Source organism: Chiroxiphia lanceolata, chromosome 5, assembly GCF_009829145.1.
Source record: "Chiroxiphia lanceolata isolate bChiLan1 chromosome 5, bChiLan1.pri, whole genome shotgun sequence".
Classification (NCBI taxonomy): domain Eukaryota; kingdom Metazoa; phylum Chordata; class Aves; order Passeriformes; family Pipridae; genus Chiroxiphia; species Chiroxiphia lanceolata.
In genome coordinates, this window is record NC_045641.1 from 50,611,676 (window position 1) to 50,635,456 (window position 23,781).

A 23,781-nucleotide genomic window follows, 5' to 3' on the forward strand; every position below is an offset into this window, starting at 1 on the left:
TACGTGTTGTCACTTGCTCTCCGTGGGAAGCAAGTGTGACCCAGACAATGCACACTTCCACCTTACTCTGTGCACAGATCTCTCTGTACAGCTACGTCTATGAAATGCTAGTCATAAAAAACCATTCAGTGGGCTGCTACTCTCAAGTTAGCTCTTCTACAAAGAGAGTATCAAAACAAGACAATGGAAATACATAGTCTCAACATACAGTGAAATACAGCACTTCTGCAGTAATAAAACCACATCTGCTTAATTTGCAATGGCAAAAGGGTTCACTCTAATCAAAATAAGGCCTCAGTTACTGACTTTTCTCTCCCAAGGGCTTATATACAAATAGATGATTTAAGCACTAGATAGAAGATCCATAAACCTCCCAAAAATCAGATTACTCAGGATTGCTAAATCCTGGTAAACTTTCAGAATTTTTAACACACTGTAACTGCTAACAAGCACAACTGCCATATTTTTCCCCTTTAATACAAGGAAGTAAGTAGCTGACTAAAGATATTTATTTTCTTACCTTTCTTCCACAGCAATAGCCCAGGCTCTGCATAACTGGGTCAATTTCTTGCTCAAACACCTCTGCCAGTTTGGAACAGTACTTGTACACCCGGGATGTTTTGCGGTTATACAACCAGGCATTATTGAACATGAGCCAGATGTCATCTACATATTGCCATGGTTCCTGATACTGTCCTGTGTCCAGCTTTCTCTTGATAGTAGAAAGGTCCATGGGGTTCTTCACTATGTCAAAATAATCCTGCAAGAATACGCAGCATATCAAAACACTACTACGGAACTACATTGTGCCATGACAGCATGTGCATTCTCAGCATATAAATCCTTCTCATCATGAAAAACTGTTTCTTCCATGACTTGATTGTCAAACTGCTTGTGACACACACAATGCAATCTCTAAGTAACACATATCATTCCCCAGTGCTTTCTTTTCATTATTCCTTTATTTCTCAGCTGCTGTTTCTCATTCGCTCCTGATGAAATAAAGCCACTCTAATTTTAATCAGCAAAACAAGTATTACAAAAAGTAGAAAATGGCAATGTTTTTGCAGCCATTGTGATCTGAAGATATACACAAAAGCATTAATAGAAAGCAATTGGTTTTAATAGACCAGATAACCTAACAAAACCAAATAACTTTATTCTGTGATAAAAGATATTATGACTCCTCCATGTCTTTGTCCAATCCACCATCAATTACAAGGCAACTTCTCCTACAAAAGTCTGCAGAATATGACAGAAACCTTGTTAAAACATTAGCAAATATATAAATGCCTGCAATACAATAGATCTTGAATTTTCGCAGTGTCTGTGAAAATTCAAACAAAAATAAAAAAACACCAAAATATAAAAAATATTAAAAAACCCCACCACGAAACAAAACAAACCCCCAAAACAAACAAACACCCCCCAACAAAACAAACAAACAAACAAAACCCAAACAACCCCAAATCCAAACAAAATATCTTTCAGGCAAAAAATGTTGCCTGAAGCACCTAAGCAGGACTTCTACATATACAAGTTTGTTTATATATACTGAAGTTGTGTGGTCAGTTTGGAGACTTTAAAACACAGATCCTTGAACAATAACTGTCTTCTCAAGACAGTTGTAAAATAAGCAGAAAATTCAGCCTATAACATGAAGAGTCTCTTCCTTTCCTATAACAGGTATCCTTGATGGATTTTTTTTTAAGTGGTCTTGATCTGCTTAATTTCCCATGTCTTCAGACAAGTTTTATACATGAGAGGTACCTATGAAATTCAGCAATAAAAGCAATGCAACATGAAGCAACAATCATAAAAAGCCCACACTGCACTGGGGATCTCTTGGTCATCACTTCAATGTATGGCATATCTGCTTATTTATCAAAATGAACACAAAACCAAACTTTCCTAAGTCAAACGTTTTATGTTCCACTGCCTAAGCCAAAACTCTCCAAAGACATCAGTATAAGTTAACAAGACAGACTTAAGTTCTTCTCAAACAGGTATGTCAAAATACAGTAGCTTTGAATTAAAGCCAGGAAAGTATCTTGCTAAGGCACTCACAGGAATTCCTAGTAGTTGGGGATCCACAGGTTGTCGAAATGGAAGAGACTCTGGATCCTGCCGGTAAAGTGCCTCCAGTGTTGGCATAAGTGCCTGCCGCAACTCTTCTGGCTTGAAAACTTTGAAAAACAATCAACATTAGAAAGACAGCAGAAATAGTTGTAAGGAAGAAATCTACTAGAAAATGTGAGGTCTGTGGAAAAAAGACTACAGACAATGGGTTTAAGGTACTTAGCAAGGCTTGTTTATCCTCCGTAACACTGAGTTCTGAGGAGGATATTAAAACAATCACCTGAACACACAGAGATCAGAGGAAGCCACTGCTAAAATGAGTAGATGATTTACATTCCAGATACAGCAGCTCTCTGAGGCCCCAAGAAAAAACATGTCTAGAAAATCTGTAACTGAGTATTTAAAATCTCTACTGTATTGACAATTTTACTAAGGCTTAGCGTCTAATTCTAAAGCCTTAAAGAACTTGCCCAAAGGCAATTATAAGTACATGTATTATTAGATATTTTTGTCCAAAAGCCACAAAGGACAATCCATATAAGCCTACTAAGTACCAAAAAAGAAAGCCCAGGTTTTCCCCCCACCCCACAAGATTTCTCTCGTGAGATGCAGTGAATTTCAGTCAAAACAGTGTTCCTGCTTACTTTTTTTCTTAGACTGCCCAGCTGCCGGAGAAGACTGAGTAGCTGGAGTAGTAGGTCTTTCTTCCCCCTCTGGTACTTCAGTCTTCATTTCAGGTTTCTTCTCTTCTTGCTCCATTGGGTCTGGTTTACATTCCTCTACAACTGGTTCTACTTTAACCTGGAAAGTAGTTTGGAACCTGTCACTTAAGTCTCCTGGGAGGCCACTCATCCATGTTTCTGTCCTTTAAACCTATCTGTCATTCCGCTCATCACTTTTTCCTAAGATTAAAGGTATCTTCTCTGTACTCAAAACTTGCCTAAAACTTGAGCAAATGTGTTATAAAGCATCTTTAAACACTGTAGTAGTAGCAAGTTTGAGCTCCAAGTAGACACATGGGTAACCTTCCAGCTCTTCAGGCAGTTCTAACAGTGTTTCGTATCAGGGTTGCCAGGATGACGCTACTGGTAGCCACAATCCCAGCTGTCCTCTGTGACAAGCTGTCAAAGCCCAGTAAAGCAGCCCATCACGTACATATGGAATCATTTACGTTGGAAAAGACCTTTAAGGTTGAGTCCAATATTAACCTGGCACTGCACATCCACCACTATGCCATATCCCTAAGTGCCACATCTACACATCTTAACATCTCCAGGAATGGTGACTCAACCACTTCCCTGGGCAGCCTGTTCCAATGCTTGATAACCCTTTCAGTGAAGAAATTTTTCTTAATATTGAATCTAAACCTCCCTTGGCACAACTTGAAGCCAATTTCCTCTCATCCTACTATCTGCTATTTTAACAGCTGTAGGACTGACATGAGTGCATTTTCACATCAGCATTTACCAAAGCAAAGCCTCACAGCTGCAGTCACATTACCACTGGTCCTTTCCTGTGGCCACTGGCTTCTACCACAATTTCACCAGAAAACACAGACCCTTCTTTAGGAATAAGATGAAGACAATCAAAATTGCAGCTCTCACTGAACTCTGGAAAGAATGACTTGCACGGAGACAAAGCATCTAGCAGCACTAGGAAGATATTCGATCCAACATCTGGTCAATCTCACCTCAGATTTTTCTTCCATTTGCAGCTCTGTTTGCTCTGGTTCCCCTTCATCTGTTTTAATCTCCATTTTCACTTCCTGCAAGGGTGGCTGCTGCTGCTCTGGAACAGTCTGCTGAGAGTTCACCTCCGTGCTGCTGGTAGATGGGGGGTTGGATACCTGCCCATCAATGCTTACAGCGGGCTGTGAAAGCTGAGGGAACAAAACACACATTACAAATAGGCTTCTAATGAACTTATTTTTCTTCCTCTAATCTACATTTTACCCATATTACATTTCCACCGAGTTTAAATGCACTCTAGTCCTTATATTTGCTTCCCCTCAAGTTCAACTATAGAAAAACATGCATCAGAAACATGCACTGGAAGGCCTAGTATACAGAAAGTGACATTGTCTCCCTGTTGCATACAAGCACTATGCACATGTAGACATAACAAAAAACTTCATCCATGTTTACAGTGAAATTCAAAACATGCACTAGAATTCTGAAAAATACTCCCTCTCTGGAAACACCAGATGATCTACAGACTTGTCTTGATGGAAAAATACAAAAACATACCCTATTTTGAGATTAAATGTGACAGGAGTACAAAAATGAAAAAAAACCAAAAACCCACAACTGAAGGTTAAACATTCCACTTAAACATTTGCAGGGAAAGCAAAACTAAAGTATTTCCTTACAGGTGTTGTGGGGTGCTGAGGTTGCAGTGGTGCTGTTGGTGTGGGAACAGATGCACTCGTGCTCTGCTGTGACAAGGGTTGCTGCTGTTGCTCTGCAGAAGGGGTAACTGGAACCGGAGGCTGGACTTGTGGAGGCAGCTGTGCCTGTGGAGGAGTTGGAGTCTGTCTTTGAGGGGGGTGCATAGTTTGGGACTGTGGTCCAGGTGGCATTGCCTGAGAAACAGGTGTTGGGGCAGTAGTGGCAGCTGCTGCTGCCTGTTGTTGCTGTGATCCCAAGCCTGGGGGCGTGTGGTGAGGTGTTGGGGTTCGGCTAGGTACTGGAGAAGGAGAATTTCGGTGCATGGGAGGCTGTGGAAGAGGTGGGCAGTGAATATGGCTCCCTTGAGAACCTGGAGCCATTGCAGGAGAATTCACAGGACAGGAAGCGCTGGTCATTTGTGCCTATGGGAAAAAAGGTATATATTTGCTATGACAAATGCACATTTGCTACAGAAAAGCAAGAGAAATTACTGTCAAATGGCTGCTTTCTCACAGCATACTTTAAAAAATGTGACTATCAGCTTCATTTTTAAAAACTCTTTCAAAAGCAGAAATGGTCTATTTGATTTATTATGTCTACACAAACATAAGGCTGTTTTATAATTTAGTCATCTCTTTTAGAGAAGTTTCAATAGAATAACTTATAGTTGTTAATATATTTAAAGAATGGCACACCAACACTCTCAGTTTGCAAAGCATTTCTTTCTAAAACTGCAGATTTTTACATCCTGAATATGGGACAATACACCACAGTGAAAAAACTGCATTCAAGTACACTTAGTGTGCCCATGCCTCCACCCCCAAGACTAGAAACTGAATTTATCATCACAAATAAGTACAGTTGTAACTCTACCATAACAAAATTACAAAAAAGAAAATTGTATTGGTCAAGGAAATAAAACTGTAACTCCACAATAATCTTGCCTGCAAACTAGGAAGAAGCATCAGTGAGAAGCAAACTGACGTTCCCTACTTCTTCCTGGCCTGAAAGGTTCTTGCTGAAAAGGGAGAGGGAAAGGAGAGAAAGGAAACTGCTAGACTGTAAGTTCAGATCCTTACTAGTGACAACCCTCCTAATCCCCCAAAGCCAGCAACACATATTGGTCCTGGATAGACGTGTCTTTTTATGACTTATTTTGCCACCTCTTAATTTTTCAGGCTCTGCTGCTTCGCTGTTCGGCAAGAGATTCTTAGCTACTGCATGCTGAGTCACGATTTCTTCTTTACTCCATAAAAAACAAACCTAAAACAATTCCTCTGTAACACTTAAGCCTGAGAACAAGTTAATGTTTCACCCTTGCCATTCCCAGTGTTACATCAGGAAAAGGTAGTCTCAATAAATGAATTCAGTTGACTATAATTCCAAATGGCTCTTGAGAAAACAAGTTGTTCTCCATTACTACAAACTGAACAAATGTAACCTGTATATGACAAAGCCCACTGACACCACTTCCAGAAATCAGAAACTTACTTGAGAGACTGGTGTCTGATTGCCAGGTTGAGTCATAGGCATGCTTGCTGTGTTCATTCCTGGGGAAGAAGAAGGGAACTGGGTCTGTTGTAGAAATTGATTCTGACCAGAAGGTTGGCCAACTCCTGGTTGCTGCATACGTGAAGAAAATCCCATCTGTTGAAAAAGAAAAGAACTCATTTCACACAACGTGCGTATACCACCGTAACATTTTACAGAAAAAGCCCAAAACAAACATTTATCCCATTGCAGAAGCTGATGCTTACCACTTATCTTTAGAATACACTATGCAAAGGCTGTTTACAGTTCCTCTCAAAAGACAGGAATTATGATAATTTATCTTATAAGCTAAGTAAAAGGTTACTGATTTCAAATTGGGACTGTGAGTTAAGATTTTTATTCCTTGTTCTAAGGAGGTAGCAAAAAGCCACTTCAACTTAATTTTTAGGCAATTTTTACTACAAGGATCTAAAGGTTTGCCATAGATCAGACAGATCTTTGAGAGGAGATGCAAAAGGCAGAAACCAAAGGGTCAAGAGAATGAAGTGATTCTTGATTTATTTTTAAATTTCTTTTGTTTTTTTAAGGAAGCCACAGCCTAGAGAAGCAAACCTGCAAGCTCAACACCCTGGAGGGAAGGCACACTGACCTGGTTCATGGCCCCAGCCTGACTTAGCTGTCCAGGGTGCTGAAGAGGAGGGGTTTGCCGGGGTCCCATCGGTGACAGCTGCATGTTCATCTGGCCAAACTGATTCATTCCTGTGAGTTTATGCAAAAAAACACTTATAAACAAAGGCCTGAATTCTCCTTTGGTCACCATTCAACATTCTGAGAAGAAATGATGTTCATTTCTTCCTAATTCTGCTTTCTAGCAAGCAGTTTTCAAGCATATCTTGCCTTCTATCAACTGATTACATGGAATAATTTTAAATATAGCATCCAAGCTACCATACTCCTTCAGAATACAGAACAGTTTTTTCCCCTTGAATGACTTGTTTCCAAAACTCGTAAGTTAGAGAACTACTGGAATACACAACAAATAATGAAAAATGTCACACCGGCTGTTGAAGGTCAACTTTCTAGAGAAAGTTGCATTATCTTAAGTAGATATTAGAAATTCACTTATTAAATCTCAAACTGTATCTTCACTTCCTCACATACTTTGCACGTTGGCTATAACACATCTTGAATGCGTAACAAAGGTTCTGCCCCATTCTTACGAGCAATAATTCTCACCACGTTCTCTTTGCCACCAACACATCCTCACCTGAGGTGGCTGGGCTCACTATGTTTGACTGACCCCACTACCCCACGTACACATGATCAGAAGTTCCAAAAGCTCTTTATTTAACAAAGCAAGCAGCTAACGTGCAGCTCAAATTCACAAAATCATGAAATGCTATTAGTGTTTTATATATATTATACAGTTATGTAAACATTATAAAATATAGCTGTTTTCTTAACCAAATGGAAAAACTGCACATGAAACAAGGTCTATGACACTTCAGCAAGAGCTGCCCAATTCCAAGATTACTTCAAAAATCACAGTTGCCAACTTCCTTCAAATATTTACCTGGCTGTGCCTGCATGCGATTCATCATTTGGTTTGGCACATTGGCACGTATCAGAGTTGGGTCAGGAAGAGGACCATCTGGAAAAAAGATACCGAAATAAGTTAATGTCATCCAAAAGAACACCAGGATTTATCCACCAAACATTTCAGTGAGAAATACACATTAAAAACCACGTGTAAAAATAAATGTGTGCAGTCCAGTTACTAAACACTCAAAGTGTTCTCCAAATGTGAGGCAAACCCAAAAACTTCCTTGAAAATGTAAGTATGTCCCATTGATAGAAATATCCTCTGACTTAGTCAGCTTTCAGAAACTGAGGAAGTTTGAAGTACGTTTTGAAGGTACAACAATGAACAGTAGTCCACAAACATTCCAGACTGCAAGAACTTCTACAGACCACTGTACAAGCACTAACTAAACTTTCAAAGGCATAAATACGTAAGTACTCCAATCCTCATGCTCTGTTTAGCAATAACAATAGTGATGATCATTCTGAACACCATACAGCTAAATATTTATGAAAATATATTTCTCTTATAGCAACTGAAGTTACCTTTAAATCAATTAATTCTGGAGGTGAATCTAATGAGACTGAAGTTCTACAACATTAAGGATGCAATTTAATCTCCACTCTCCATCCTCAAAGTAAGCGTAAAAGTTTACAGTATTTCAATCTGTTTGAAACACTAAATGTTTTTAGATAATTTGTGGCCATTAATTAACACATAAGCAAAGCAAAGACTTTGCAAATACTTCTGAATAAAGAGGAAGAAGTTGTTTAACTCTGAGCAAGTACCCATTAATGGCTAAATGGTCACCAGCCCACCAAAATGACAATACATGATTTCCCTGCACCAGGTAGTCAGTAAACCAACTCTTCTTACTTGCAGACATTCCTGGCTGTGGCTGTCCCATATTGGGCCCTTGATTCATGGGAGCCTGTGGCATGCCTGGAGCATTTGGGATCATGTTTTGCTTCTGCAACCTGGTTCTTCGTTTCTCCTCCAATTCCTTCTGAATCTTATAGATCTTCTCTGCTAGCAAATGATAGTACTCCGCCTGTTGGGGGGAAATACAAGTCAGGAAAGGAGATGACACATACATTAGGAAAAGGCAACAAACAGGTCCCAGTGATTCTAAATTGCAAAGCAGCCTTACGCACACACACATTTTGGCTTGGGGAGGCCTCTCCCCTTGCAGGGGCTGTCAGACAGACAGGAGGGCAAAAGAGGCACTGCTCGGAGCACTGCCCTCAACTATTTAGGCCAACACCAGACATTTCTCTTCTTGTGTCCAACACTTCTCTGGGATAATCACAGTGAAGAGCTTCAACACTGCCTTCATGGGACCCTAAGAAGTCTCAGTCACAGCACACCCTAACTCCTGGCACACCCAGGCAGCAGCCTGCCATTGGTTGGTTCCTAGACCCCATCCAGCAACACCTAAACACATGCTTCCTCAGCCTGGGAGTGTCATCTGTGCTTTCACTCCTCTTCCTCCTCAATCACTATGGGATCAAGGCAGAGATCCACACGACTAGACGATGGGATGGCACCTCACCCTGCTGTTTGCTGATTCATACATATCTCCTTCCACTTTCCGTGCATATGCCACCAGATTCTCCATACGCCGATCCTTCAGTGCTGCAGGGTCAGGAGTAGGAAATATGGCTTGGACTCTGGGGGTAGGGGAAAAAAATATTAAAAAAATGCATGGAAGTGATTAGGACATCCCCCCATCAGCATTAACTCCAGTGGTTTGAACACAAAGTAGTAAATCTTCTGACGGACTGCAGCACTGCTACTGCTCCCAGGGCACAGTGCCCCCACGTAGATGGCTTGAGTACAGAGTGGGAAACTTCTAATACAACAACTCCAAATCAGCAGATGTAAGCTCTATCTTTTGGGCTTCTGCATTCTGTTCTCATGCATCCTGACAAAATTCACTCCCCGGCCCTCTAGTTTTGCAAGTCAGGCTTCCTTCTGCCCCCCAAATACACCTCAGGGGTAACAACTCACCTAACAGGAGGACTGTTTTCGCATTAGCTACTCACAATTTATGAACAAGGTGGTTTCGGAGATCCTGAGTAATGTCTTCATGCCACTGCTTTCGAATTCCAGTATTGGATGGTTGAGCTGTTGGCATAGCTCCCAAACTGGCAACATTGGCGCTTTCAGTCATCATGGGGCTTCAAAAACAGAGCAAGAATTGAGGGCAAAAGTCTAGCCCAAGCTTAGTCATCTTACAGTCACAGCCTCTTTTAGAATAATGTTAGGACAAAGTGCTAGTTCAGCCATTCCCTAATCAATGGACAAACTCTGCAGAAATAGCTGCACAGACACCAAAACAACGCCACGAAAGAGTACATGCTGTTCTACCCAAGGATTTGGAAAACTGCAACAAAAGCTACAAAATCCAAAGGGAGAGATAGCCATCAATGGCATTTACCCCATTGTTTATGCAAGAAGTGCCATGAGATCAAAATAAAATCACTGGGGTACAAAGAATTCAACTTACTTTTGAGAATTCATGGTTGAATGCAACATTGAGTCAGGCAGCAAATTAGGGGGTTGAACCCCTACTCCTCCATTCACTCCCATTGGATTAGCACCTAGAAAACAAAAAAATACAGAATAAATGAAGCACCCATTTACTGTGCAAAATCAGTAATTGCTCAGCAATAACAAGGGTCTAGACTTTCAAATACTTGGACTTTTGTGAAGGAATTTACCTGTTGCTCTCTTTAACCTCTTGCTGCAAACATTATATCCCAGAGCCCTTTCTGTGAGTCTCTAACTAAAGATCTAGCATTATCGACCACTTCTGCATTTTTGTTTAGAAGCAGCTGGGGTTTTTTTGTCATTCAGGGGTTTAGGATATATATATTCACTAAGGCTTCAAGAATTTAAAACATCACTTACCACCTACATGTGACAAGGTCCCCCTCTCACCCACTCCATACTTAATGATCCTACAACTAACTCCAATGTTTGTAAGATTGAACATCTGACAATCCTTTGCAGGAAAAACCTCTATGAATTTGTTATGTAACAAAATCTGATTTTCTGAATCACACCAGATCTTAATCACCATAAAAAAAATGCCCGTTTTCTTCACACACTACAGTTAAGTCTCAAATAGTACAGAAAAATGTAGCATACTTTTGTCTGGAACTTCCAAACACATCACTTTTTGAAGCTGCAAGTAGCATGAAAGCCATTACCAGGCTTCACATGTATTTAGCACATCTGAATCCTATACAATCTTTATTTGAAGCCAAATTACGCACTGCAAATGTGAGAAATCCACTGAAATTAAGTATATCAAGCCTAATACATACCTCTAACATCACAACCAAGTACTTAACAAATTTTTCATATGGCTGCCTCCAAGTCTCCCTTCCTTTAGTCCCTTTCTTCTCCTTCCCAAACTCACTTTGCCATCTGAGAGCATACTGGTATGCAAGACAACTGTCAACCCTTACCTTAAATCTCCCTTTTCAACTGCCAGCACCCACCATTTGTTTGAGCCACTTAGAACTGCATCTTTTCACACTGCAGTCCTCACCAAATCCTGTTGTTTCTCCTAAACTAGTCCTGTTGTTCTGTAGGCCATGACCTGGTAATTCCTGTCTCACCTGTTGTAATTCCCTTTCCTGCTCCTTATAAGGAAATAACAGTCAAAGCCCTACACTCTCCATGCTTGTCCTTTCTACATTAAGCTGTAGTTCTTCCCTTTCCGAGAGCTTTTTTTCAATTCCATTTCAATGGATTTTCTAAACAGCTCTACAGGGAATACCTGCTAAGATTGCACAGAACTGTCTATAAATAATTACATGCATAAAAAAATTTGAACCATTTTGCTTTTTCCTTGCAACCTTTGAAGACCCTCACCATAACATTTTGGAGCTTCTAGAAATTCACCTATTTGTAAAACACTCTTAATGCAGAGTAGAAAATTGTATTATTTTAATCCAACTCTTTTCAGACTAAGCTCTCAGGACCATTCCCCTCCCCTTCTTTTTTAAAAAAGGTTGTTACACATTGGAAGCCAAAGTTTTAGCAGTACACAAGTCACACACAATCTATAAGGGCCAGTCATCTCATTAACAAGTCTACTCTACCCGACAGCCTTTTCCTGAGTAACTCAGGAGTAGCATTCCCTTTGGTGCAGAAACACACATCAAAATGCAGCCTGCAACCAACTGCTTCTTTCCTCTGCAATCTCTCATTCCATACACAAGCTTGTCATGGGACACACAGGCAGGATCACTGCAAAGTTATAAAAGTTTGTGATAAATCACTGTGAGCTCATCTTTTGTCTTTTCTGTTAAAAAAGCCACATCTACTTATGCAATTCAAGCGAGAAGTGAGGAAAAAATCCTGTGATGTAATCTCAAACTATCAAACTTAGATTTGATGGTTAAAGGTGACTTTATTTGACACCAGTGATAGCCAGGTTCCAACTAACTGCACTTCAAATTAAAACTCTTATCCAGATTTTTATAATGCTGCAATAAGCCATCCAGACAATTTACAGTTACATGAAACCACATGACAGGATTCAGGGAGAGTGCCAGTTATCTCCTATTTTTCATTTTTAAAACAAATATTACATGTCTGAGATACAAATGTAAAAGCTGCATTCTGAGTGACAAGGAAGTACACTTGAATACTGGCATTCCAATGCATGCACATCCAATTAAAAACTCCCCAACAGCCCGAAACTTGCATTACTGCGCAATTATAAAGCTACACAAAATACAAAAAAAAATGTGCCTTGGAAAATTGGTTCTGAAAAAAATGTAATTTTTCCAAAGAAACTACTTTTCCCAGGGAACTTGTTTTCCAGGTGAAGGCACCTGGCCCTCTGAATGTTCCTGTTCCACTCAGTAGCTTACTATCTCAAGTGTAAAATATCGCAAAAGCCATACCTTTCACAAATTAGCTAGCAGCACTAAGCTAGTAGGCTAAGGAAATCTGCATTAGATGTAGCATGGGGAAAGTTGCCGGTAGTTTGCATTTTAACACTAACAGATAAACTTACTCATAGGATTCATAGGGCGCAGACCCTGGGGTGACTGTCCCTGTTGCTGATTCTTCACTTGAGCCTGGGGCTGTGTCTGCATCTGGTTCCCTTGATAGGTCAGTCCAAGGGCTGCGTAGGCTCTCTCGATGGAGCTGGGGTCTATCTGACTGGTAGTGTTTATGCTGGGCGTTGTCTGCTGCCCCACGCCCACAGAGCCCGTATTTGCAAGTCCGACTGCAGCTCCGCCCAGCAGCGCTGGAAGAGACACACCAAGTCAATAAGGACAGCAGAAGGTAGTCAAAGAGGTCTACGAGTACAGGGAAACACAGAGCACACTGGCTGTTCAAAACCAAAACATCTGCTTCTAGAAGCATGCAGTGAATGGTCTAGGTCTGGAAAACCTGGCCCATGAAACAGAGAGACAAGTTTTGACACAACCAGCCAATCCAACATGTTGTTTTCCCTTCGTGCTGCTCAGAGGAAATCCAACTCTTAAGTATTTAGGACACATCTCTTTGCTTCAAACTGAAAATGGAGGCACACCATGTCAGAGAGACATGGCAGAAGGGTACATACAGCTCCCCAGCAGTCACCGCAATGCCTCTTTTTATTTATTTTTTTTTAATTTTCTTTAACCAAGAAATATCTTGGCTCACATATAGTCATGAGAAGACCCCATAGGAACATTAAAGAAATGAGAAAGAAAAACCACACAGGTAACACAATGGCAAAAATCTTGCCGAACTTTTTGGCAGGGAACCCAAGGGGACACAAAGAGAAGGAGCAAGTTACATCTGATACAAAAAAAGAATGAAGACAGAACCAAATATCAGGGCTGAAATGACACAAAACATGCGTGTGCGCGCACATCTGTGTCCAGAAACTGTCCAGCTGGAAGAAGTGCTAGTGAAGAGCCAATCATTTGGTTGAGAGAGTTATGACTTGTTCCCCTTACCACTCTGTTAGAATAATCCAATAAAGTTGGAAAACGTTCATAAACACCAGCTGTCAGAAACAGAAAAATACTCTGGGACTAAAACAAGAGGAAAATTTCATATTACATGTTCCCAGGTTTGAGAGCATCACCACTACCACATGGGTGCAAGGAAGTTTAACTCCCAACATGCATTTTATGGTTTATTCAATACACAGAATTCCTCAGTAGACTTACATTGCTGATTTCTTTTGTCCCCAGCATTTTTGAGAGGCAAACATACAGGACAGTCATGTCTTGTACAATTCTTCCAGTGCGAGATGATTTGTCGGGAAGACGCGCAATGTGCCACTGAGAAAGAGAGGGAATGAAAAACTTTTAGAAACTACTGCCAGTATCTCCTCATGGTCAACACAAACTGGGTAGGGAGCAACATTTTCTCTCAGAGCACACATCTGTATCAACACAGGTCAGTAAAGTATGATTTGAAATAGTTCAGCACTAACTAGCTCTGAAAATGTAGTTAGATTTTTTCAAGTACTATTGGCTCAACTAAAGCTTACTTGAAAGCCTGGTGTGATACACCCAAGACTATGCCTCCTTGGCTTAAAGGGTAATGCCATATAGCTCAGGCATCAGACAGACTGTACCACGAAACTGTTGGCACAATCTGGATGAGCCTAGGCTACCAAAAAGGTAGCCTACATTTTAGTTAGCTACTAGAACAGAGAGGTTGCCAGTGCCAAAGCAGTCAAATTCATGGCTAGTTATTGCTCAAGATTCATCTCTTCCGCTTAAGGGAGACAGGTAGACTCCTACTTGCAGATCCTGCCTTCAAAAGTGGAGAGGTAAGTCAAAAAACTTCTACTTCCCAAGCCACCCATTAGTTCATCTCTTTCTAGGAGCCCTTTTCCTTCTTCAAATGTTGAACCTACCCATATAACCACTCCTCCACTTACCCTGGCAAGATTTGCCAGCCTGACAGTGTGTCATGTGGTTCAAGACATTCTTCATGGTTCGGCAATGAGGGAGGTTGCACTGTCGCACCTCCCCGTTGGCCTGTTCTCGACGCTGACACTTGTGAGCGTGTAAGAGGAGAACTAGTTGCTGCTGAATGAGCTTGCGTTTTTCTGGATCTGCTGTTGGTGCTCCAGACCCCATTCCTTGAGAAGCTGCTGGCCCCATCCCAGCTTGCTGAACCTGGGGAGCCTGCTGCTGGCCCTGGAGAAGGTGAAGAAGAAATTCCCAGAAGTAAATTTATTTTTGAAAATAATTTAGTAAGCAAACAGCAAAGCAAGAAAGAGTCTGAGAAGCAACAACTACATTCTCTGATTAAGGAAATAGCCCACCTATCTGTAGTTCTGGAAGACTCACTAAATATACGCCTTAGCAACAGTGCTGGCAATTCTCTTGCCAGCCACAATTTCCTTCCCATATCGCTCTATTAGTCCTAGCCCTGGTCTTATCAACAGCCAGCAGAACTTTGCATGTGCTCACAGGTTAATTTGCAGTGCTAGAACAACCAGAAAATATTAACAGCACTGTGATCTCAAATCTCCTCCTCATTTTGGAGGCTAAAAAGTTGCACCCGCAATTATTGCATTAATGGAAGAAAGCACATTTTAGAGTGAATTGGTTTCCTCTATTGCAGTACAAGGTGTCTTGATTTGACTCTTCCTAGAAAAGGAGAATGAAAGGGAAGTCCTGGGAACCTTTTAACCTTTTTCCATTGTCAGACTCACACATAGGCATTCAAAACAAGCATCTCCTAGTCATGAAGCACAACCTCATGATAATACACACCACAGAACTAATGTCAGGTACGGCAACATCTGGTATGCCTTCTCTGCTTCTGTTTATTTCTTTAGTACTCTTTGTATTTCTTCCAGGTGACATTTGAGGTGTATTCAGCAAAGAACAGTTCAGGGACTATGTTGCTTGTACCATTTCAGTTCAACAGACTTCAGCTTCCAACAGATTCTTCCTAGAGGTTTTAGAGGATGTTTTGGGAGACATCCAGATCTTTAGATGTCATCTATCTGTATTCCTAAACCCCAGTTCTCCTGTAGCTCTTAAGCACTAGTATTAACCTTTCATTCTACAGGGAGACCACCAATTAGTCAGGCCCTCAGGGTTTGTATATGTTCCAATATGACCATAACTGTCTTGTTTGCAACCTGTTGTTCTAGACAACAGCTGAGATAGTTGCAACTTTTCATTCCTAGGTTCAAGCTGGGTACCAGTTCAGCTTCAAGTTATATGCTCTGCACTGAACACAAACCTGACAGCTGGGGTTCTGAACAGGTTTTGGCTGCTTTTTTATTGGTTCATACAGCCAAGCGGTTTGCTAGACTTCCCATGTTTCATGCTCAACTTAAAGAAACACTAAATAAACCTCATAGGATTGAGCTCTTTTTAGTTTAAAGGTACTAAAGTTAACTGGAAATGGTTTTTCAGCAACAGTTACTAAGATAAAGAGACTGACCCTCCCAAGGGGTGTGCGGGAGTGAAATTTGAAGCAAGGAGAAACACAAGCTGTATTCAGAAATGTGAATGTTTCCTAAATTAAAAAAAAATACATAGGGGTGGGAAAACCCACAGGACATGTTGCATGTCATACCTCTAACCAATTTAAGCTCTGAAAATAATGAGGCATCAGTGTTAAGCTCAAGCTAGGGAATCCAACGTTAAGGCATGTGGCGAGGCACTGGCATTTCTAAGCTTGGGCCATCCACTTTTCCCACCACTCTTACTTCCCCTTTCCTTAAGTCCTGATGCAATAAGAGCGTGGAGGAAAAAGGGGAAGGCATCAGGGCTACTACAGTTGCCAGGGAACCTCCAGGACTGTTGTGTGTGTTCATGTAATTCACAAGAAAAAACACATGAGTGGGGCCTCCAAGCCCTATCATAGGGAATACCTGTCTGAGAAGAGACACTCCTCTCTCCCAAAACTATCAGTGAGTACAACCAGGAAAAAATCCTGCAGACAGAGCTACTCTGAGGAAAAGGGTTACAATAGAGCAACCCCAAAAGGGATGGGAGAGGAGAGCAGAGGTGTCCAAACAGGTGGCAAAGCTCACTTCAGTTAAGGAGCTCCATTTCATTTTCCCTGTTAGTAGGATTTGAAGGGCCAAGAGTGGAGATGCAGCTTATCAACACAGAAAGCACAACTCAGCCCTCTCCTTCATATCAGTCTTCTTATGAGTTGAAGCAAGTGCACCCTATGGGGATTCAGAGCACATACTCACACTGGGTATGGCAGCTGCAAAAAACACAACATGGCAAGGCCAGAGTGTGTTGCTCCCCTTTGATCTACTGCAATGTTTTCTGGAGACACCTTTCATTCTACTTACCAAGCTGGGCATTCCTGCCCCAGGAACTTGCTTCTTGTCCATTGGAAACTGTGGTAAGCTATTCTGCAGTCCAGCTTTATTCTGCATCTGAGGCCCAAGTCCACTGGCTCCAATCTGCTGCCCAGTATTTTGACTATAAGGCTGGCCATATGGACTGGGATTGCTCATCATTCCCATCTAGAAATTAAAATGGTAAGACAGCTTAAGTTCACAATGTAAAAGGCAAATTAATACTTCAGAGAAGCAAGAGTGATCATAACCAGGAACGAGCTGCAAAGCAATACAGATCCACATGCTTCCCTTGCTTCTTCATGTTTATGTATTTACTCATCACATAACATTAACAGAAAGTTCCTATAAATATGACAAAGCCAACTTACCAACCTTTGAGGTCAGACTGGACAAAACTGGCCTGATTATTTCTTTAGAAAATATTTTGTTCAACAGATTTCTTATTTCAGCTTTCTGAAACACAAATTTGTACCATGGACTACATAACCCAAGTCTGGAAGCTTTCTCCTCCTTGCACTTGCACAGACTCCAAATGGAGACAAATACCATATTCGTTCATATCAGCAGAGTTTATCCCAAAAACATCCCACCCAGCTGCTAGCACTCCCACAGCTCCTCTCCAGATAGCCATAACAATGCATGCCTGCATTATCGGTACACAAACATTTTCAATTTAAGAATACACCATAGTCACAGGTTAGCACCTCACACAGTCACAGTAGCTAGTTTGCAGTGAGTAGTACTAGAGGTCAAAGGAGATAGTAGGCAGGAACTCTGCAAACAAAACAAATCTACTGAACCATTCATTCACAGGGGAAATAGATTCATGTTTCATACAAGCCATATGCATATTCAACAGTTTTAGAAAACTAGAATATACTATTTGTTGCCTTGGAATGCCCTAGAACCTGAAGGAAAACAAGCAATCTTACCAATTAAGTTGTTTGTTCTCTGACATTTTTTTCCATTCCTTGTATTCTTATGTATTTTTCACGGGAAATCTGGCTTTCTAGGACCAAAACAACTAGCCATAGAGGACCAGAAAAACTGGAGATTTTTGCTCAGATCACCAAGATCTTACCACTACTCAGGCAGGATCTTCAAGGAGACACAACTTCTAATAACAGAGGCACAAAAGTACTTTAAAGAGCTGTATTGTTTCAACTTGCATTAGCATTTGACTAGACAATGTCCAGTCTCCTTAATATCCTTTGGTTCAAAGCACTTTCCTGCATCCAAAAAAGTGCATAGTAGCTCCTATGGTAGGTTTGTTTCCACTTACTGCTACATTTATTCTCAAAGCATCCTCCCTTGCTTCTGCTCTTTACCACGTTTCTCCAACCCACATAGAGAAGTAACCAACATGCCCGAGATTACCTGTGATTAGTTACACTTTCCTTTTCAGGCTGTAACAACCTCCAATCTATCATAATAGCCTTCAGGTTGCAGTTACAAAATAAAGCAGGATCAAACCCAAGCTACAGGAGAAGGAATACAAAATTCACTATAGAACCTGCCACTTTAGACATCTGATATGCACAAGTGAATTCACTTGAGGACAGCCCCCCTCCTCCACACATAAGCAATAACCATAATCACACAGCAGTAATTCATTAGAGAGCAATGAAAAGAATCTCTACACATGGCAGAAAAACAAACTATGCAATGATCAGGCAGAATTAAAAAGCCTTCCTTTCCTCTGTCTTTTTCCTCTGCTGTCTCAACTGCAATGAACACACATATGATGACCAATGAAGCAGCTGCTGCCAAAAACAGAACAGGTAAGACTCAAACCCTCCCTTCCTCTACCTCAGAAGACAGAAGGGAAAAAAGAAAAGCATAAGGAGTCAAACACTTTCAGAAATATTTCCCATCATCACTGTTGTCTCAAATTGAGCAACATGTTCAAGGCTTAGTGAGAATTATTTCCTTAAGAAAACAAGTCATGTTTTCCTGTAAGATAGCCTGATCTCTTTGGTTCCAGAAAGGGTTTTGAAAACAGGTACATCTCCAAAACCATATATTTCTAAGCAAAGTTTTCAAGTTCATTAACAATGATAACTACCAAAGTCACTTGACAGCTGAGAGTATACTAAAGCATAGACTACACTGGCCATCACTATCACCGACCCCATTTGACTTCTGTAACTTATGCTATTTGCCTGTAAAAAAACAAAACAAAACAAACAAACAAACAAAACCAACCAAAAAAACCAAAACCCAAACCAAACAACTCAGAATTAAAGGTTGAAGGCACATTTTCACACCTTGATGTCACAGAGAGAAATCAAGATGCCTAACTCAGACAACTTTAGATTTCACACATTGATACCAAAAGATTCAGAATAACTGTGGCCTGATGAGCCAACTCTGTCCTGACTGCAGGGGAAGGAACCAAACCTCAGCTTAGAAAAAGCTACGTCACTTTTGCTATCTCACCTAAAACAGCTTCCTAACGAAACTCAGGGATGAGGCTGCACCATGCCAATCAAAATTTGTATTTGCAACAAAGCTGGACACAGATTTTATGTGAAGCATCTGACTTTTTCAAATGTACTAATCAAGTTGCTGCAGTACAAAGATCTCTGATGTTTTCTCAAGCATTAGCCACTGGTACCGTCTGGGGTGCAAGACCAGCCCCCTCAAACAGGGCTGCCTCCATGGCAGAAACACAGGGTTCCACTCTCCCTCCACCTTGCTGTACCAAGGCACCTGGCAGTAGAACACTACATGCCCAGCTCAGCCTAGCTACTTCTGACAGCAGTAATTTCAGTTTACAGGAGAGGCAAACACCAGAGAAGCCTAGGCCAGGTTGGAAGTCAAGCATGCCAAACTGACTCCAAAAGCCGTACATTCAAGCGACACCTAAGAAGGATGCTAAAAAACAAACACCTCAGTGTCTCCTGGAACAAATCAGCTGCCATTATTTGGTCCAGGTGAGACTGACACCTGCCATATCCACAGAGGAACCTCAGAGCAATGACCCCCAGTCCTGCCATCCCAGACCCACTAACCTGAAACCAACCAACTGCACACAACTCTAGACTGAGTCAAGAGAAGGGTCATTTGGGAGATTCTTCACCTGGCACAAGGTGACCTTGTGACCCTGCAGAAGAAGCAGGAGCATGCTCATGTCATTTGCTGTGACATGTTGAGAAACATGAATAAAAGAAAACAAACAGGAAGAAATGCACGGCCTCGTGACTACAGAAGATCAGTAGGAAACAACCAGAAAGACTAATATACAGTTTCTCATCACATTAATGATCTGTTGGGAAGGATAAATAAACAATCCAGTGCAGAAGAACCAGCCAAAGAAAGGTGGTGTTAGCACCACTGTATCAGACAAGAACAAGGCTTCATCTGCAATACCATGCAAAAACAGAGATGGTTGAAATACAGTTACAAGTCAGAGAGTCCAACCTCTACTCACTCTTCCTGGCCACCAATTCCTTTCACTGCTTTTCCTATTACTCTTCATATCCATCTGAAGTTTTTCTTCCTCTCCTCACAGCTTCAACTTACTTTCATCACATATGCAAGAACTTGCACAAAAGGAAGAACAGACAGAAATCCAATTCACAGTAAAGAGGAAGAAAACAAGAAAGATCATAAAATATGATAGTATGTGGCTAACAGAAGGCAAAGGTAATCTCAGATGGTTCTACCTTCTACATACACAACGGAAACAACCTGACTTTCCTGCCTCTCACGGAAGGAGGTATCGGATAGATTGGGGAAGTATCTGAGCAGCCTTAAGAAGAATAACTACAAAAGTGGAGGAAATTCCCCAAGGTTTTGTTCTAATGCCATGGAACACATGTATCTTCAGTTCAGAAGATGGTCAAGTAACTCTGCTTCTAGTTTTACTGTTGATACCACAGAGTACAAATTTAGGAGGAACACCTGTTACAACTATGCACATAGACGTTACAAATATTCTACCTTTGACTTTGTAAAATATTGCCATTGAATCTTCTTAAAAGAGGTTAAACTGATAAAGTCAAATGTATCCATTATGATAGCAGAGAACTCTGTACATACTCAAACAGTGAGCCAAATGGCAAAGAATTACTACTGAAACTCCAAACATTTCAAGTGAAATACTCACATAGCAGAGGTAGCAGTAATGCCCTTACTAATCTGAACTTCCACTTCATTACTGGAATAAAGGAAACATTTCTTGAATCAGTGGGAGGTGAGATCTAAGTGACCTGAGGGTCTGGTGAACTTTGTCACTTTGTGCTATGACATAAATGCATACATCAACTTATACACAAAATAACCTCCTCCTCTAATAAGAGGTTGGACAGTAAGACCCTAACTTGGCACTCTCAACAGAACCCAGTGGAACGATAAAATGAAGGTTTTGACTAGATACGATTCCAAATGAAGAATGGTTCAAAACAGGAAACGTGATATTTTTTAATTTCTTTTTTTAGCAAATTCAAGCTCTATAATAAGTTATCTGCTTATATTTGAGTCAATCAAATCTGTAAATCTATCTAGTGAAACAAAAAGCCTGAAAAATGAATAGACACTGAAAGAACCCAAGCCTTATAAACAAATTCCAAAACACTATTTTAAGAGTAATAGGCATGTCTGTTGTCCTCTTAACTTGCTCAAAACCAGAGAAAACATATAAAACCACACAGAAAACAAAAAACTATTCAAGCAAAACTTGTTACAATTCCTTTCCTCTCCAAACTTGTAACACTTCCTTTCAGGGTAGACTTTCACAGGCATTTTTAAACTGGTACTGTCACCAAAGCAGGATTCACACCCTCCTCTGACTGGCAAGATCAACTCCTTTAAAAACTTCTCTCCCTAATTCAGAGATACTAGTTTTTCAATGGATAAATATAAACTGGACACAAAAACCAATTCAAATTAAACCAACTTCTTTTAAAATGACCACATGAGTTTCAATTCAAGTCTGGATTAGTTCTTCAACACAGCCTGTCATCCAACTGGCACAGCGATGGCATCCAAAGGGACTGCTTACATCAGGCATAAAACTATGGCATTAAACCACAGGATGTAAGGCATCAGATTATGACAGTACAAGTTTATATGTACAAATCAATTGTTTACATTGACATTTGGGATTTCAAGTCCTAAAAAGTAATGTGCCCAACAAGTTGGGAAGCTGGGAAGTGCATGACTAAAACGCAAAGCAAGTGTTCCACTCTATTGCTAGTCAATGTTTTGGGAAGAGAGGAAGAAAACTCTTCAGTAACTCCCCAGGATAACAGAACTAAGTTGAAATGTAACCAATTTCACTTTCCAAATTAACTCACCACTTGCAGCTCATCTTTACTGTTAGAAGAGCATAACATCCTCCCTTACAATTAGTTAACATGACAGAAACCTAAGCTATTCCTCCATCCAAACCATTGCACAAAACACACCACTGTTTTGCTGAGAGAGAAGTCAGAGGCAACTCTCCCATCACCTGAAAGGGTTGACTTTGGCAAGCTAACATGGTGAAGTTGAACAATCATAACCAAAGCATCTGGTCTGGTTTTTTCCCTCCTACTGAAGGAGAGCTTCTGGATAATGCACATTTTTTGCAGCAATAAAGCAAACCTACAGAAGTTATCACACAAACCCCCACATTAACAGCAACACAGTACTAAATTTACCAATTAGAAAAACTGGGTTTTAAAAACAACTTAAGGTCCTCTGTTTTCATCTACTTTTTGAAGATTTGTAGGTGGAAAAACCAAAAAGCAGATAGGTGGAGAGATAAAATGGTCAGACATTGCTGTTGTCAGACTTTGCTAACTCCACTGTATGAAGCGAAACACAGGCTCCCTGCCAACAACCAAACTGATTGAAGACATTCTGGAATTTCAGCCTCCATTTCAGACTGTTCTTTCTCATCTGGCAGTTTCAACTCCTTTACGAAGGTTGTACCCACCATACTTACACAAAAAGTCTCAGGACTTTATCAGCAATTAAAGTTCTTCAGTATTTTTAATCTGTCTGGGATTATGAACTAAAAACCAGAAGTTATCATGTATTTGGTCTGAATATTCCCCAAAGCATAAAATGTTCTTAATTTAGATATACAGCACATTTTGGAATTTAAGTAAGGGAGGAAGACAATTTTAGACTACATCAGCCAAAAGCTTGGTTTTATGTCCTTTCCTTACTTCTAGATAAATAAGTTTATTATACTGCATAACCCTACTTCAGCTCTGATAAGTATGGATTAAGAAGTTGCATTTCATCCAAACACCCACTATATCAATTTTTGACCTCTGAATACAGCTTTCTGAAGATCAAATTTATTTATTTTTTTTTACAGCCAAGGAATAATGAATATTATATAATTCCAATACAAGAATACTTCTAAGTAGCTACACATTTCTTACCACTGTAAGCTGCATATAAATTTTCTACTATAGTAATCAAGCTTTGCAACAACTTTCCTATCAGGCAAAAATATCTGAAACGATGAGACCACAAAATCAACTCATTACTGAACATATATGTAGAGATGCACACCAGAACTGTAGTTAGCAGCACACTGAGCTTAAGCAAACAGTTAAGATCAAAGAACTTCATAATTAACGTTCACAAGACATCAAAGTTATTAATACACAGCATAACTTATGTCTCAAATACATTTATAGACTATGTTATTATCATGCCTAGTCCTCCAAGTGGACTGATTTTAGGCATTCTAAGACAGATTTAGGTATTGTAGAGCACCTTAGAAAAACTCTCCCCTCCTTAGCCAAGAAACATAAAATACCCACCTAAAGTGAACTGAAACATTTAAGTATTTTCTAGGTTTTTGATCAAAACACTAAAAACTGGAGAATAAATACTCAAGTGGCTACTTCTCTAAGACAGCTAATTGTGCATGACAAAAATTAAATTTAGGCACCCTTTTGTCATTTAAACCATAGGGT

The 23,781-nt window shown here is 40.4% G+C and overlaps 1 protein-coding gene across 3 annotated transcripts in view; it reads right to left on the reverse strand.

Moving 5' to 3' along the window:
* EP300 (E1A binding protein p300) overlaps window positions 1-23,781 on the reverse strand; it is a 61,196-nt gene that overhangs the window by 19,462 nt on the left and 17,953 nt on the right. For all 3 annotated transcript variants that reach the window (XM_032688059.1, XM_032688057.1, XM_032688058.1), the window contains 16 exons: window positions 16,847-17,023; window positions 14,453-14,714; window positions 13,731-13,844; window positions 12,578-12,814; window positions 10,049-10,142; window positions 9,585-9,719; window positions 9,092-9,209; window positions 8,416-8,590; window positions 7,531-7,608; window positions 6,607-6,716; window positions 5,958-6,113; window positions 4,448-4,888; window positions 3,770-3,958; window positions 2,724-2,880; window positions 2,068-2,186; window positions 521-760 (listed from right to left, as the gene is read on the reverse strand). In XM_032688059.1, the coding sequence (XP_032543950.1) occupies window positions 521-760; window positions 2,068-2,186; window positions 2,724-2,880; window positions 3,770-3,958; window positions 4,448-4,888; window positions 5,958-6,113; window positions 6,607-6,716; window positions 7,531-7,608; window positions 8,416-8,590; window positions 9,092-9,209; window positions 9,585-9,719; window positions 10,049-10,142; window positions 12,578-12,814; window positions 13,731-13,844; window positions 14,453-14,714; window positions 16,847-17,023 (2,802 nt within the window). The remainder of the gene's footprint in view (window positions 1-520; window positions 761-2,067; window positions 2,187-2,723; window positions 2,881-3,769; window positions 3,959-4,447; window positions 4,889-5,957; window positions 6,114-6,606; window positions 6,717-7,530; window positions 7,609-8,415; window positions 8,591-9,091; window positions 9,210-9,584; window positions 9,720-10,048; window positions 10,143-12,577; window positions 12,815-13,730; window positions 13,845-14,452; window positions 14,715-16,846; window positions 17,024-23,781) is intronic.